Source organism: Myotis myotis, unplaced genomic scaffold, assembly GCF_014108235.1.
Source record: "Myotis myotis isolate mMyoMyo1 unplaced genomic scaffold, mMyoMyo1.p scaffold_m19_p_1, whole genome shotgun sequence".
Taxonomy (NCBI): domain Eukaryota; kingdom Metazoa; phylum Chordata; class Mammalia; order Chiroptera; family Vespertilionidae; genus Myotis; species Myotis myotis.
In genome coordinates this window covers 152,650,119-152,664,416 of record NW_023416313.1, presented here as the reverse complement: position 1 = coordinate 152,664,416, position 14,298 = coordinate 152,650,119, and the positions used below count along the sequence as shown (strand labels likewise).

General features: G+C 44.4%; 1 protein-coding gene across 1 annotated transcript in view; it reads left to right on the top strand.

The window, feature by feature from the left end:
* The window catches only part of RYR3 (ryanodine receptor 3), a 370,839-nt gene that overhangs the window by 98,847 nt on the left and 257,694 nt on the right, over positions 1 to 14,298 (top strand). The window contains exon 13 of the mRNA XM_036346438.1: positions 13,674 to 13,842. Within this exon, the coding sequence (XP_036202331.1) occupies positions 13,674 to 13,842 (169 nt within the window). The remainder of the gene's footprint in view (positions 1 to 13,673; positions 13,843 to 14,298) is intronic.

Below are 14,298 nucleotides of genomic sequence, written 5' to 3'. Positions count from 1 at the left end.
CAGATAACCACATATTACATGATTCCATTTATATAAATGTCCAGAACAGATAGAAAGATGTAGTCATCGCAGTCAAGGGGAGTGACTACTAATGGGATTGGTGGGGGAGGGGGAAGCTGATGAAAAAGTTCTAAAATTGATTGAGGTAATGATTACACAACTCTGTAAATTTACTAAAAACCACTAACCCTTTGAATTACACTCTTTTGATGGTATGATATCTGAATTATATTTCAATAAAGCTATTATTTTTAAAAAGTAAGTAGGAGTTAAATGCCTGACAATGAGAAAATTATTTTTAAACAGTTTTATTTGGCTATAATTTATTATGTATCATAAAACTTATTCTTTTGAATGTACAAAACAGTGAATTTTAATAAATATATGGAACTGTACAACCATTACTATAATTCAGTTTTAAACATTTTCTTCACCCCAAAATAATTCTTTATGTCCATTGCAGTTTATACCAGTTGCCACCCTCAGCCTTAGGCAACCAATGGTCTGTTTTCTGTCTCACTTGATACATTAAATTGATAAATTAAATCATACAATATATCAGTGATGGCGAACCTTTTGAGCTCGGCGTGTCAGCATTTTGAAAAACCCTAACTTAACTCTGGTGCCGTGTCACATATAGAAATTTTTTGATATTTGCAATCATAGTAAAACAAAGACTTATATTTTTGATATTTATTTTATATATTTAAATGCCATTTAACAACAAAAAAAAAAATCAACCAAAAAAATGAGTTCGTGTGTCACCTCTGACACACGTGTCATAGGTTCACCATCACTGCAATATATGGTTTTTTGAATTGGGCCTTTTTACTTAGCATTACATTCCAGGGTTCAACCCTGTTCTGTTATAGCTCATAATGACATTCTGATTCTTTATATAGCTGAAGAGTATTCTTCTTGTATGTGTACCAGGTATAGCTAAAGATATAGAGGTACATCTATAATAATAAAAGTGTAATATGCTAATTAGACTGGACAACTTTCCAGGTGAAGCCAGGGCTGCAAGGGAAGGCTGGGTCCCCGGTGGCCGCTGGTGGCCAGAGGGAAACCCAGGTCCTGAGTGCGGAGTGAAGCTTGTGCTGGCAGCCAGGGAAAGGGAGGCCTGCTCTTGCATGAATTTCATGCATCAGGCCTCTAGTATACACATAAATGTGTATAAATGTTTGTATATGTATGATTGTGTGTGTGTGTGTGTGTGTGTGTGTGTGTGTATACACACACACACTAGAGGCCCGGTGCAGAAAAATTTGTGCACTTGGGGGTAGGGGATCCCTCAGCCTGCCTGTGCCCTCTCGCAGTCTGGGACCCCTCGGGGGATGACCACCTGCTGGCTTAGGCCCACTCCCCAGGGGATTGGACCTAAGATGGCAATCAGACATCCCTCTGGCAGCCCGGCAGCCCTCGGGGGATGCCCACTTGCCAGCAGGGAGCAGACCTAAGCCGCAGTCAGACATCCTTAGTGCTGCTCAGGAGGCAGGAGAGGCTCCCACTACCACCGCTGTACTGGCAGCTGGCAGCCTGGTTTGTGGCTGAGCAGAGCTCCTCCCATGTGAGAGCGACTGAACACCAGAGGGCAGCTTCTGCACTGAGCGTCTGCCCCCTGGTGGTCAGTGTGTGTCATAGTGACCAATCATACCCAGTCCTTCTGCTGTTAGGGTCAGTTTGCATATTACCCTTTTACTATATAGGATAGAGGCCTGGTGCACGGGTGGGGGCCAGCTGGTTTGCCCTGAAGGGTGATCCGGATCAGGGTGGGGGTCCCACTTGGGTGCCTGGCCAGCTTGGGTGAGGGGCTGATGGCTGTTTGCATCTGGTCGCACCCCCTTCAGGGTGGGGGTCCCCACTGGGGTGCCTGGCCAGTCTGGGTGAGGGGCTGAGGGCCGTTTTCATGCTGGTGGGCGACTGAAGCTCCCAGCCTCTTTTTTTTTATTCTGGGATTTATTTGCCTTCTATAGCTGTCACTGGATCTGAGAACCTGCTCAAGCTCTGAGGCTGTGGCTGGCTGAAAGCAGGTATCTGGGTTTGTTTAGCTTCTATAATTGCAACATTGTTGCATCTGGAGCTCAGAGCTGGGCTGCGGCAGGCAGGGAACCTTGGCTTCCTCCATCACTGGAGCAAGCAAGCCTCCTGTTCGCTTCAACTCCCTGGTGGCCAGCCACCATCTTGGTTGGCAGTTAATTTGCATATCACCCTGATTAGCCAATGGAAAGCGTGTCAGAGGTATGGTTAATTACCATGTTTGTCTATTATTAGATAGGATATATATATTACATATCCTATATAAGAAAAGCCTAACATGCTAAGTGTCCAGTCGACTGGTTGGCCATTCAACCAATTAAAGCATAATATTCTAATGATATGCTAAGGATTCTCAACCGCTCTCTATGACATACACTGACCACCAGGGGGCAGACAGTCGACTAGTCACTGTGATGTGCACTGACCACCAGGGTGCAGAAGCTCTGACCAGTAGGTTAGCTTGCTGCTGAGGTCGGCCGATAGAGACTGAGTGAGACAGGCCGGACATGCCCTGGAGCCCTCCCGCACTCCCTCCCCAGCTGGCCAACCTCCTGCATCTCTTCCCGGCCTGGATCATGCACTGGTGGGGTCCCTTAGCCTGGCCTGCGGGATTGGGCCAAAACTGGCTCTCCAACATCTCCTAAGGGGTCCCAGATGTGCAAGAGGGCACAGGCAAGGCTGAGGGACCCCACTGGTGCACAAATTTGTGCACTGGGCCTCTAGTATGTATATATTTATACACATATGCATACATATGTAGTTATTTATAGAGACAGAGACCGACATACTTCACATTCTGTTTAATTCATCAATTGAGGAACAATTGGGATATTTCTATTTTTTGGTTATTATCAGTAATGTTTCAATGGATCTTAGTGTAAAAGTTTTTCAATATATGTTTTCATTTCTCTTGGGTAAATACCTATGAGTGGAGTTGTTGAGTCATATATAAATTTGTGTTTAACTTTTCAATACTTTTGTGGTAAAAGATACATAACCAAAGTTACTATTTTAACCATTTTTAGTATACAATTTAGTCGCATTAAGTGCATTTAAATTGTTGTGCAACCATCGCCATTATCCATCTCCAGAACTTTTACATCATCTCAAATGAAATTCCATAACAATTACTCCCCTTCCTCCCCTCCTTCCAGCCCCTGGTAACCATCATTCTACTTTCTATTTCTATGAATTTAACCATTCTAAGTACCTCATATAAGTGGAGTCATACAACATTTGTCTTTTTTGGTCTGGCTTATTTACTTAACAAAAATGTCTTCAGGTTCATATTGTAGCATGTGTCAGCATTTCATTCCTTTTTAAGGTTGAATATTATTATACTAGAGGCCCGGTGCACAAAAATTTGTGCATTCGGCAGGGGGGGGGGGTGGGGGGTGTCCCTCAGCCCGGCCTGTGCCCTCTCACAGTCTGGGACCCCTTGGGGGTTGGCCACCTGCTGGCTTAGGCCCACTCCCCAGGGGATTGGGCCTAAGCTGGCAGTCAGACATCCCTTTGGCAGCCTGGGAGCCTTTGCGGGATATCCACTTGCCAGCAGGGAGCAGACCTAAGCTGCCGTTGGACATCCTTAGTGCTGCTGAGGAGGTGGGAGAGGCTCCCACCACCACCACTGTACTGGCAGCCTGGCTTATAGCTGAGCAGAGCTCCCCCTGTGGGAGCGCACTGACCACCAGAGGGAAGCTCCTGCATTGAGTGTCTGCCCCCTGGTGGTCAGTGTGTGTCACAGAGACCAGTCATTCCCAGTCATTCTGCTGTTAGGGTCAATTTGTATATTACTCTTTTATTTTATAGGATAGAGGCCTGGTGCATGGGTGGAGTCTGGCTGGTTTGCCCTGAAGGGTATCCCGGATCAGGGTGGGGGTCCCGCTGGGGTGCCTGGCCAGCCTGGGTGAGGGGCTGATGGCTGTTTATAGGCTTGCCACAGCCCCTTCAGAGTGGGGGTCCCCGCTGGGGTGCCTGGCCAGCCTGGGTGTGGGGCTGATGGCTGTTTGCAGCCTGGCCACAGCCCCTTCAGGATGGGGGTCCCCACTGGCCAGCCTGGGTGAGGTGCTGAGGGCTGTTTGCAGCTAGCCAAGCCCCCCAGAAGGGACCCTCACCCCATGAGGGTGTGGCCAGCCTAGGTGAGGGGCTGATATTTGTTTGCAGGCTGCCCACAGCCTCTTCAGGGTAGGGGTCCCGCTGGGGTTCCTGGCCAGCCTGGGTGAGGGGCTGAGGGCTGTTTTCAGGATGGCCACACCCCCTTCTGGGTGGGGGGGTCCTGCTGGAGTCCCTGGCCAGTCTGGGTGAGTAGCTGATGGCTGTTTTCAGGCTGGCCAAGCCCCGCAGCGGGGACCCTCACCCCATGAAGGTGTGGCCATCCTGGGTGAGGGGCTGATGGCTGTTTGCAGGCTGGCCACGGCCCCCAAACAACCAAGCTCCCAGTGGAGGCTGGCTGGAAGCAGGTATCTGGGATTTATTTATCTGCTATAATTGAAACTTTGTTACCTTGAGCGGAGGCTACTGCCGGCCAGGGCAGGTGGGAAGCTTGGCTCCCTCTATCGCCAGGGCAACCAAGCCTCCTGCTTGCTCCAGCTCCGTGGCTGCTGGCCACCATCTTGGTTGGGTTAATTTGCATGCAGTCGCTCTGATTGGCTGGTGGGTGTGGCTTGGGGTGTAGCAGAGGTGCAGTCAATTTGCATGTTTCTTTTTATTAGATTAGATTACTAGAGGCCTGGTAAAAGGGTAGGGTCCCTAGGCCTGGCTGGCAATCAGGGCTGACCTGTGGGGCAACCGGTGGGGTGATCAGGGCCCCCGCTCACACCTGCCTTAACTGGCCTGGTGCTGCCTGCTCGCTAGCCTCTCCCCCAGCCCCCACCGCCGGTCTGGGCCTGTGGGCTGGGGGCAGCTCCTGCATTAAGCATCTGCCTCCTGGTGGTCAGTGCACATCATAGTGACTGGTCGTTTGGCCGGTCATTCTGCCATTTGGTCAATTTTCATATTAGGGTTTTATATAGATAGGTATATAAACACCAGATTTTCTTTATCCTTTCATCTATCAGTGGACATTTGGAGATGTTTAGTTTTAAGAAACTGAAAATTTAGTTTTCCAAAGCAGATGCACCATTTTACATTCCATTCAGAAATGTATGAAATTCCATTTTCTCTGCATCCTTGCCTGAAGTTATTGTCTGACTTTTTGGTAGTAGTCATTCTAATGGATATAAAGTGGTATGTCATTGTGGTTTTAATTTGCACTCCCAAAATGACTAATGATTTTGAACAACTTTGATGTGCTCATCCGCCATTCATATGGCTTCTCTAGTAAAATGCAATCAAGTCTTGCCGATTTTTTTAGTTGGGTTGGTTGTCTTCACATTGAGGTTTGAGAGTTTTTTGTATAGATTTATGATTTTCAAATATTTCCCCGTAGTTTGTGGCCTCTCTCCTCATTTTCTTAGTGGTGTTTTTGCAGCATGGAAGTTTTAATTTTGATGAAGTCTAATTTAACTTTGTTTTGTTTGTTTATAGATCGTGCTTTTGGTGAAAACTCTTTGACTAACCCCAAATCACCAAGATTTTCTGCTATTTTTTTTCTGGAAGTTTTATAATTTTAGCTCTTATACTTTAGTTTTATAATTTTTAGGTCTATTATCCATTTTGAATCAAATGTTTTGTGTATTTTGTAGTAACATAAGGATTTAAATTCATCTTTTGAATGTGGATTGGGTGAATATCTCATTGCCTGTGTACAGTTTGCTCAAAATGTATCCATCCACATCAAATCGCCTTATCACCTTTGTCAAAAGTCAAGTGACCATAAATGTAAGCATTTATTTCAGAGCCTTCAGTTGTATTCCATCTGTGTACCAGCCACTGGTAACCACCATTCTACTGTCTATTTCTATGAATTTATAGTAGTAAATATTAAAGTCAGGTAGAGTGAGTCCTCCAATTTTGTACTTTTCAAAATTATTTTTGGCTCTTCGGTGTTCTTTTCATTCCTATACAAATTTTAGAGTAAAATTTTCAATTTCTGCAGAAAAGCCTGCAGGGATTTTGATATATATTGCATTTTATCTATAGATGAGTTTTGGGAGGACTTTTATCTTAATAATAATGAATCTTCCAATCCATAAACATAGAATGTCTCTCCATTAATTCTTTTTCAATTTCTTTCAGGAAGATATTATAGTTTTCAGTGTGTAAGTCTTACTCTCCTTTTTAAAACTTTATTCTGAAGTATTTTTGATGCCAATGCAAATGGAATTGTTTTTTAAATTTTATTTCAGGTTGTTCATTGCTGGCATTTGTAAATACTAGTATATAGAAACTAAGTTTTTGAAGATCAATTCTGTATACTGTGACTTAATGAAAAATTTTTATTAGTTCTAATGTGGGGGTTTCTGGCATGGCTACTTTAGAATTTTCTACATGCAGGATCATATCATACGTGAATAAAGATGTTATTTTTTTCTTTACAATGTAGATATAGATTTTCTTCCTTTCTTTCTTTCTTTCTTTCTTTCTTTCTTTCTTTCTTTCTTTCTTTCTTTCTTTCTTTCTTTCAATTGTGATGGCTAGAACATCCACTATAATCTTACCTAATAATAGACAAACATGTAAATTGACCATCCCTCTGCTACGCTCACCAGCCAATCAGGAGAGTATGCAAATTAACCCAACAAAGATGTCGGTTAATTTGCATATGTAGGCGCCCAGTGGCCTGGGTCCCGGGAACAATATAGGGCACCCAGATCACTCTGAGGTAGGCCATGTGTGGGCCCTGAGCAGCCTAGGAAGGGCCTGAGCCAGAGGGCTCCTGGGAAGGGCCTGAGCCTGCGATCAGAGCCTAGTGGGCCCCTGCTCAGGCCTAACGCCTCTGCCAAAAGCATTAGGCCTGGGCAGGGGCGGAGCCGGCGATCGAAAGGAGCTGGGGTGGAGCCTGCCATCAGAAGGAGCTGGGGGTCCCCTGCCTAGGCCTAATACCTCGGCCATAGGCGTTAGGCCTGGGCAGGGGCAGAGCTGTCAATCAGAGGGAGCTGGGGGTCCCCTGCCCAGGCCTAACGCCTCAGCCAGAGGCCTTAGGCCTGGGCAGGGGCTGAGCTGGAGATGGGAGGGAGCTAGGCGTCTTCTATCCAGGTCTATGCTCCGGCCAGAGGCCTTAGGCCTGGGCAGGGGCCGATGGGAGGGAGCTGGGGGTCCCCTGCCCAGGCCCCAAGGCTTTAGTCCTGGGCAGGGGCAGAGCCGGGAATCGGTGTGAACTACAGAGGAAACACCTTTTCTGACCGCTCATTGGCTAAACTCCCTGTATGCCACTAGTAATATTCTTAGTAAATTGGGTAATAAGAATCCAAGAAGGTGACCTAGGGTTTTACCACCACCACACTCCTGGAGAAGAAAACGAAGGTCCGCTGCTGGAGGGCTAAGAAATGTCATATCCTGCCCTAACTGGTTTTGCTCAGTGGATAATGCCTCAGCCTGCTGACTGCAGGGTCTGGGTTCAATTCTGACCAAGCGCATGTACCTAGGTTTCAGGCTTCTCCCTGGCCGGGGCCCAGGTCAGGGCTCATGCAGGAGGCAACCTCAAAGTGTTCCTCTCACTTTGATGTTTCTCTCTGTCTTTCCCTTTCTCTTCCACATTCTCTAAAAATCAATGAAAAGATATCCTCAGGTGAGGATAATAAAAATAATAATAAAGAAAGAAATGTCATATTCTATGAAAGACACATCTTGAAAATGCCTAAAGAAAGTTGTCATTTTTTCACAGTGAAGGGACTGGAGTCCGTGTTGATGAAAACACCTTGGTGGCTGCAGTGACTAGCAGTGGCTGCAGCAACGGGGTGATGGGGCTGGTACCTTCCCCTGATCAGCCCAATCACCTCCCACAAAGGGAAGCCAGACTGCACCTTAGGGCCACTCCCCAAGGGGAGCAGGGAGCAGGCCTAAGCCATCAGTAGGACATCTCCTGAGGGCTCCCAGTATGTGAGAGGGGGCAGGCTGGGCTGAGGGACACCTCCCCCGCCGCCCCAGTGCACGAATTTCATGCACCAGGCCCCTAGTATTGAATAAAAGTAAAGAGAACAGACATCCTTGTTTTGTTCCTAATCTGAGTAGGAAACATTGTCTTCGACCATTAAGTGTGATGTTAGCTATGGGGTTTGTGTAGATGCCCTATTATCAAACTGAGGAAGTTTTCTTCTATTCCCGGTTTGTTAAGAGATTTTTGTTTTGTGTGTTTTTTTATCTTGAAAGAGTGTTAGATTATGTCAAATTTTTTCATTGTCATTTGAGGTGACCGTGTGGTTTTGTCCTATATTAATATAGTTTATTACATTAACTGATTGAGAATGGAGTATTGAAATATCTAACTGTTGTTTTTTTTCAAGCCTCAACTGTTTTATGTTCTTAAGTAAGCAGTGATATATCAGTCTTTTCAAATGTTTCTTTTTGGAATGGCTTATAGAAAATGGCACCCTTTGCCCCAAAATATTTTAAGAATATGGCCCATGAAGTTTCTTAAGATAAGATAATAGACCTAGTAGGTCAAAACAATTTGAAAAATAAATGTAGCCCAGCAGAAAGCCTTAAGACTTTTCAAGTTCTCAAAAATGCCACTATAGGCCACTCTACTATAGGTCACGGAGGATGGCTGTTCAAGGGTAACACTTGCTGATACTTCCGGGTTGTCTGAGGTATGGCCATCATCGCTGGTTGCCATGTATCATTTCTTGTAGGTAAATAGTATTCATGTGATAGGCCGCCATCCACCTTGGATGCCTCTGAGCATTCCAGTAATAGGACTGAGAAGCAGCAGAATAGAACTCGCGCCAGACCCTGTAGTTGGCTCTTCAGTACTCCTCATAATCCAGATAGGTACCAGAAAAATCCGCCTGGCACCTATCAGGATTTCCTATGGCGGTCATACCACTCATCTTCCTGGACTCTGTCTGCGACCCATAGGTGCAGCGCTGAGGAGGGTTTCTGCATCTCTGCTTAGCCCGATGGTTAGTCCCTCTTTATGCCTTGCCTTGGTCTGGGTTTCTAACTGTTATTATTGAATTGTCTATTTCTCCCTTAATTCTGTCCAGTTTTGCTTTACATGTTTTGAGTTCGGTTGTTGGGTGCTTATGTTTATAATACGTATATTTTCCTGATAAATTGAGTCTTGTATAGCTAAAAAGTGTGTCTCTTTTTTCTCTATGAACATTTTTTTTTTCTTAAAGTGACTCCAAATGTTTTATATGCAGATTATTGTTACTGTTTGGGTGGTAGATCTTCAGTCCTTCTTACTCCCAATCTGTTTGTGTCTGTGAATCTATACAGTGTGTCTTGTAGATAGCATACATTGGATCTTTTAATGTAGTTTGACAATATTTTCCCTTTATTGGTGTGTCTAATCTATTTATAGATAATGTAATTATTCAAAGGGTTGGATTTATGTCTGTTATTTGCTATGTGATTTTGGTCTCAGGTCTTTTTTGGTCCTCTGTTCCTCCTTTACTGCCTTCCTTTGTAGGAAATATTTTCTAGTGTATCATTTTCATTCCTTTGTTGAGTTTTTGACTATTTTTTTAGTTATATTCTTTGTGGTTGCTCTAGGGAACTCAGTGTGTATTTAACTTGAAACAAATTAATATAAACTTAACAAGTGAAATAAAGCAACTTTGCTCCAATATTGTTCTATTCTCTCTGCTCTTTTGTGATAATATTGCTATGCACATCACCTCTCCATGTGTTATAAGCCCAGCAGTATATATTTATAATTATTGTCTTATGCATTTGTTTTTTAATCAGTTATAAGAATAAAAGAAATACTAGTATACCTATATGCATTTTTATATTTATACTATCTTTTATAGTATTTACCTACATAATTACCTTTCCCAGTGCTCTCTCTTTCTTCATTTGATTCTAGTTACTGTCTGGTATCATTTTCTTTTAGCCTGAAGGACTTCCCTTAGTATTTCTTCTTTTATAATGATTTCAGAGAGGAAGGAAGAGGGAGAGAAAGATAGAAACATCAATGATGAAAGAGAATTATTGATTGGCTACTTCCTGCACACCCCCTACTGGGGGTCAAGCCCAAAACCTGGGCATGTGCCCTGACTGGGAATCAAACCATGACCTCCTGGTTCTTAGGTCGATGCTCAACCACTGAGCCACACCAGCCGGGCTTCCCTTCGTATTTCTTATATGACAACCCTGCTACCCATGTGGATTGGGTAACACGCTAAAGTTCAGGTAGTTTTAAGTTTTCTAAGGTTTTACTTTTTGCTTGTACAGAGAAGGCTGATGTTTAGCCACAGACGAATAGAGAGCTAGGTCCCTCTCTGGTCTTTCCTGAGCATGTGGGTGGCCTTACACACAGTCTGCCCTGACCTGTTAGAATTGCTTTTCTGTAAAATGGGGAAGGCAAGGGAACAGCTTCAGGCTGAAACACCATAGACTCCCTCTGTTCTTACACGGTTCATAGTTTTAAATACATGCTTCTCAATTTGTGGTATGCCTTTGGTCAATTTCCAGAGTTCTAAAGGGTTATTTTGGATGATTTTGTCCAATTTATCATTATTTTGTGAGAGAGAAGATTTGCTGAACTCCTCACTCAGCTCTTCTGATAGTTCCACCCTCAGTGGGGGAAACGCTCGATTCTCTCACCTACAGGATGTTTTAGAAGAACAGAGGACTAATGAACAATAAAGCACTGTGGCAGGCTTAGGGCTACAAAAGCCATAGTACTTGAATGTTGCAAGAGCTGGCGAGTGAAAGATAAAAACACAAATTGGAACTACATTCTCCCCTCCCATCTCTTTTGAGAAGCCAACAGTACATGCTTATACAAATGCAAACCGGGTGGGGTGGGGTGGCGTGGCCACCTGGGAGAGCACATTACAGTTGAATGAATAAGGAAGGAACGAGGAAGAACAATGAAGAAGAAAAGGTTGAAGTTTGCTTGTGCTGCCTCATCAGCCCCTGTCCAGTTGCTGGGAGCTGTCCAACAGTGCAGATGAGCAATGCCAACGATGAGGGAGTCTCAGCAGTCCCGCTGAAGAGGCAATAACTGTCCCCCTGACCACTGAGCTTACACTTAGGAGGGAAACAATATATAAATGCCTTATGGCAAATCACCTGAGGTCTTACTTGAATTTAACAAAAGAGATCCTTGGCAAAGAGTGAGAATGTAGTGAGGCAGTGGCTGTAGAGCAGAGGTTCTCAACCTGTGGGTCGCGTTGGGGGTCAAACGACCCTTTCACAGGGGTCGCCTAAGACCATCGGAAAACACATATATAATTACATATTGTTTTTGTGATTAATCACTATGCTTTAATTATGTTCAATTTGTAACAATGAAAATACATCCTGCATATCAGATATTTACATTACGATTCATAACAGTAGCAAAATTACAGTTATGAAGTAGCAACGAAAATAATTTTATGGTTGGGGGTCACCACAACATGAGGAACTGTATTAAAGGGTCGTGGCATTAGGAAGGTTGAGAACCACTGCTGTAGAGAGTCAGAAAACATTGAGATAAGAGAGGTGCTAATTGTAGTTAGTTCCAAATTGAGATATCATCTTGTCCCTGTCTCCCCCCGCCCCCATCACCTCCCCCCAACCCCCCACCCCCGTCTCCTCCCCAGGATTCCAGGTAGAATGTGAGCACCATTAAGCCATTCAGAGGTCATGTCTATTTTCACCACTGGCCCCAGTACCAGGCACGTGCTGTGTGTTCTCTTTTGAAGCAAGGGAGGGCTCTGCCTCAGTCCAGGGGAGGACTGTTGTAGTGATCTTTTCTCAAGGAGCAAGATGAAGTGATCAGCAGTGAAAACCCACAAAACAAAAAGTTAGACCCAGAAGGGCCCTGCCTAGCATAGAGTGCACCTGTCCTATTTTCCAGATGTGAAACTGAAGGACAAGAGGCCAGGAGGCACTCAAGCATGACACAGTTAATGGCAGTGACTATAACCAGGGTTTTCCAACCCTCTGTGTAGTGCCCTTTAAAGCTAAAAAAACAAAATGGCCAAAAACCTCTCCTTTCCATCTTTTCTTAGCACTCCTTTCCATCTTTTCTTAGCACTTGAAGAAACACTACTGACTTAACTGGCATCAGTGTCTTTAGTAAACTCAAAATTATATATATATATATATATATATATATACACACATATATATTTATATATGTGTGTATATATATATATATATATATATATATATATAGAGAGAGAGAGAGAGAGAGAGAGAGAGAGAGAGAGAGAGAGAGAGAGAATAAATATTAAGAAAAATGTATTCATCCCTTAACTGAATCTAGAATTGGAAAGTCATTTCTGATTGGGTTTTGTAATCCCAAACCTTGGCCTCATGTCCTCATGATATTCTCTTCCCCACAGTTTTTGCATGCAATACTATCCCAGATAATTGTAACCACTTCCTGAGCACCCACAGTGGGCCAGAGCATGCAGTAGTGAGAGTGCCTCTCTGTGCAGTCCACTGGTGTTCTGCCTTCACTCTATGTACCTGGCATTTTTTACACGAATTTGTAATTGTCACCTTATAACCTGAGTATTTTCCAGGCTTGTCCAGTCTTTGCTTCAGGCCTAGAGAACAATCTTTTCTTCTCACATGTCCAGATTAATATATAACCAGATACACTGTAAATGCAAAGAGAACTCATGAGAAATTGACCCAAGGTACAGACCTGCCATCATTTACACATGCAATCCATTCTTAGTCCCTCGGGGCCAACGTTGCAGTTCCCTGGGGCTGAGTCCGTTTCCCCAACATCTCCATATCCTTTATTCTCAGAAGGACTCACCAATATACCCCTCCAGGGGAGGGGAAGATGAGGGCTCATTTCACCATTTGTGGAGGTTTGTGATCTCTTTGTGTTGACAAGATTAATTACAAGTCTTTTTGAAAAGTATGACCAACAGTGTCTGAGAGACAAACACATCCAGGAGAAGGAGAATACAATGCAGAAAGGGAGATGGTGGGGGCACCAAGGAAGGGGCATTGAGGCAGAGAGGAAGGATGTGGAGAAATGGGGGGATGCTGAGAAAGAGGAGGGAGGAGATACAGAGGGAGGGCACACAGAGGAAGTCAGGAGAGAAAGAGATACAGATGGAAGGAGAAATCAGCAATTGCGTGGGGGAAGCAGGTGAGCGCATGCATGCCCACAGAAACTTTAAGTGAAAAGCACACCAATATCAAAAAGACACATGGAGAGAGACAGAGGGAAGACAAAGATCTAGGTGGAGAGGGAGTCCAGGGATGGAAACCCTCCCAGCCTTGTTTCCCCTCTTCCAAGAAGAACATGTAATAGTGAAAAAGAACCACGGATTAAAAAGTTCATTATTTTTAAAGGTGTTTTTATTTTAAAAGGAAAAAGTATGGCAGACAGCCAGGGGCCATTTTCCTTTATTTATAACGTGGCTTTAAAATGGAATCAGAGCATTCTCTTACTCCGTTCGTTGGCAAAGGTCAGTTTGCTGCCGTGCATGCAGTGACTACCTTAGGAGACAGTGCCCTGTGCCAGAGGGGAGGGGGAGGTGGCAGGTGGGAACCAGGACCTGGTGGTTGCTCCCCAGGGTCCTGCTGGAAGCCCAGTGCCTGAGCCGTGTCCATGTTGGGTTTTTTAGTGGAAACAATCGCACAGCTGCCCCCGTGACGCTGCCGATAGAAGAGGTCCTGCAAACCTTACGGGACTTGATCGCCTATTTCCAGCCCCCAGAGGAGGAGATGCAGCATGAAGACAAGCAGAACAAGCTTCGCTCGCTCAAAAACAGACAGAATCTTTTCAAGGAAGAGGTACGTCCAAAAAAATAAAAGTCAAGATTTTCTTTGTGTCCACAGCTCAGATATCCCTGGGACCGCATTAGCTTTGTCTCCATGCTTGCACATGTTTATGAAAGAGACACACAGCACAGAAGAAGAGGACTCTGGAAAGGAAGGATTCATGGGCAGCTGACCTTCCCCGTCCACCGCCCTGGCTTATGCCGCAGTAGACATGGTAATGATGTACATTGGCACATTCAAGCCAGGTTATATTTTAAAGTGTCAGTGCACATGTGCATCCAAAGTCCATTTTCAGTAAATCTCAGCTATTAGACCATGGCATTGCTGCAGTTCCTAAATTTTGGAAGATGTCAGAATTATATAGGAAACCTGTCTGAAAAATACAAATTCTCAGTTTCCATATTAGAAATGACTGAGGAGCTGGTCTGAAAGATACATGATGCTCAGTCTTAGGTGGACCTTGAGCCT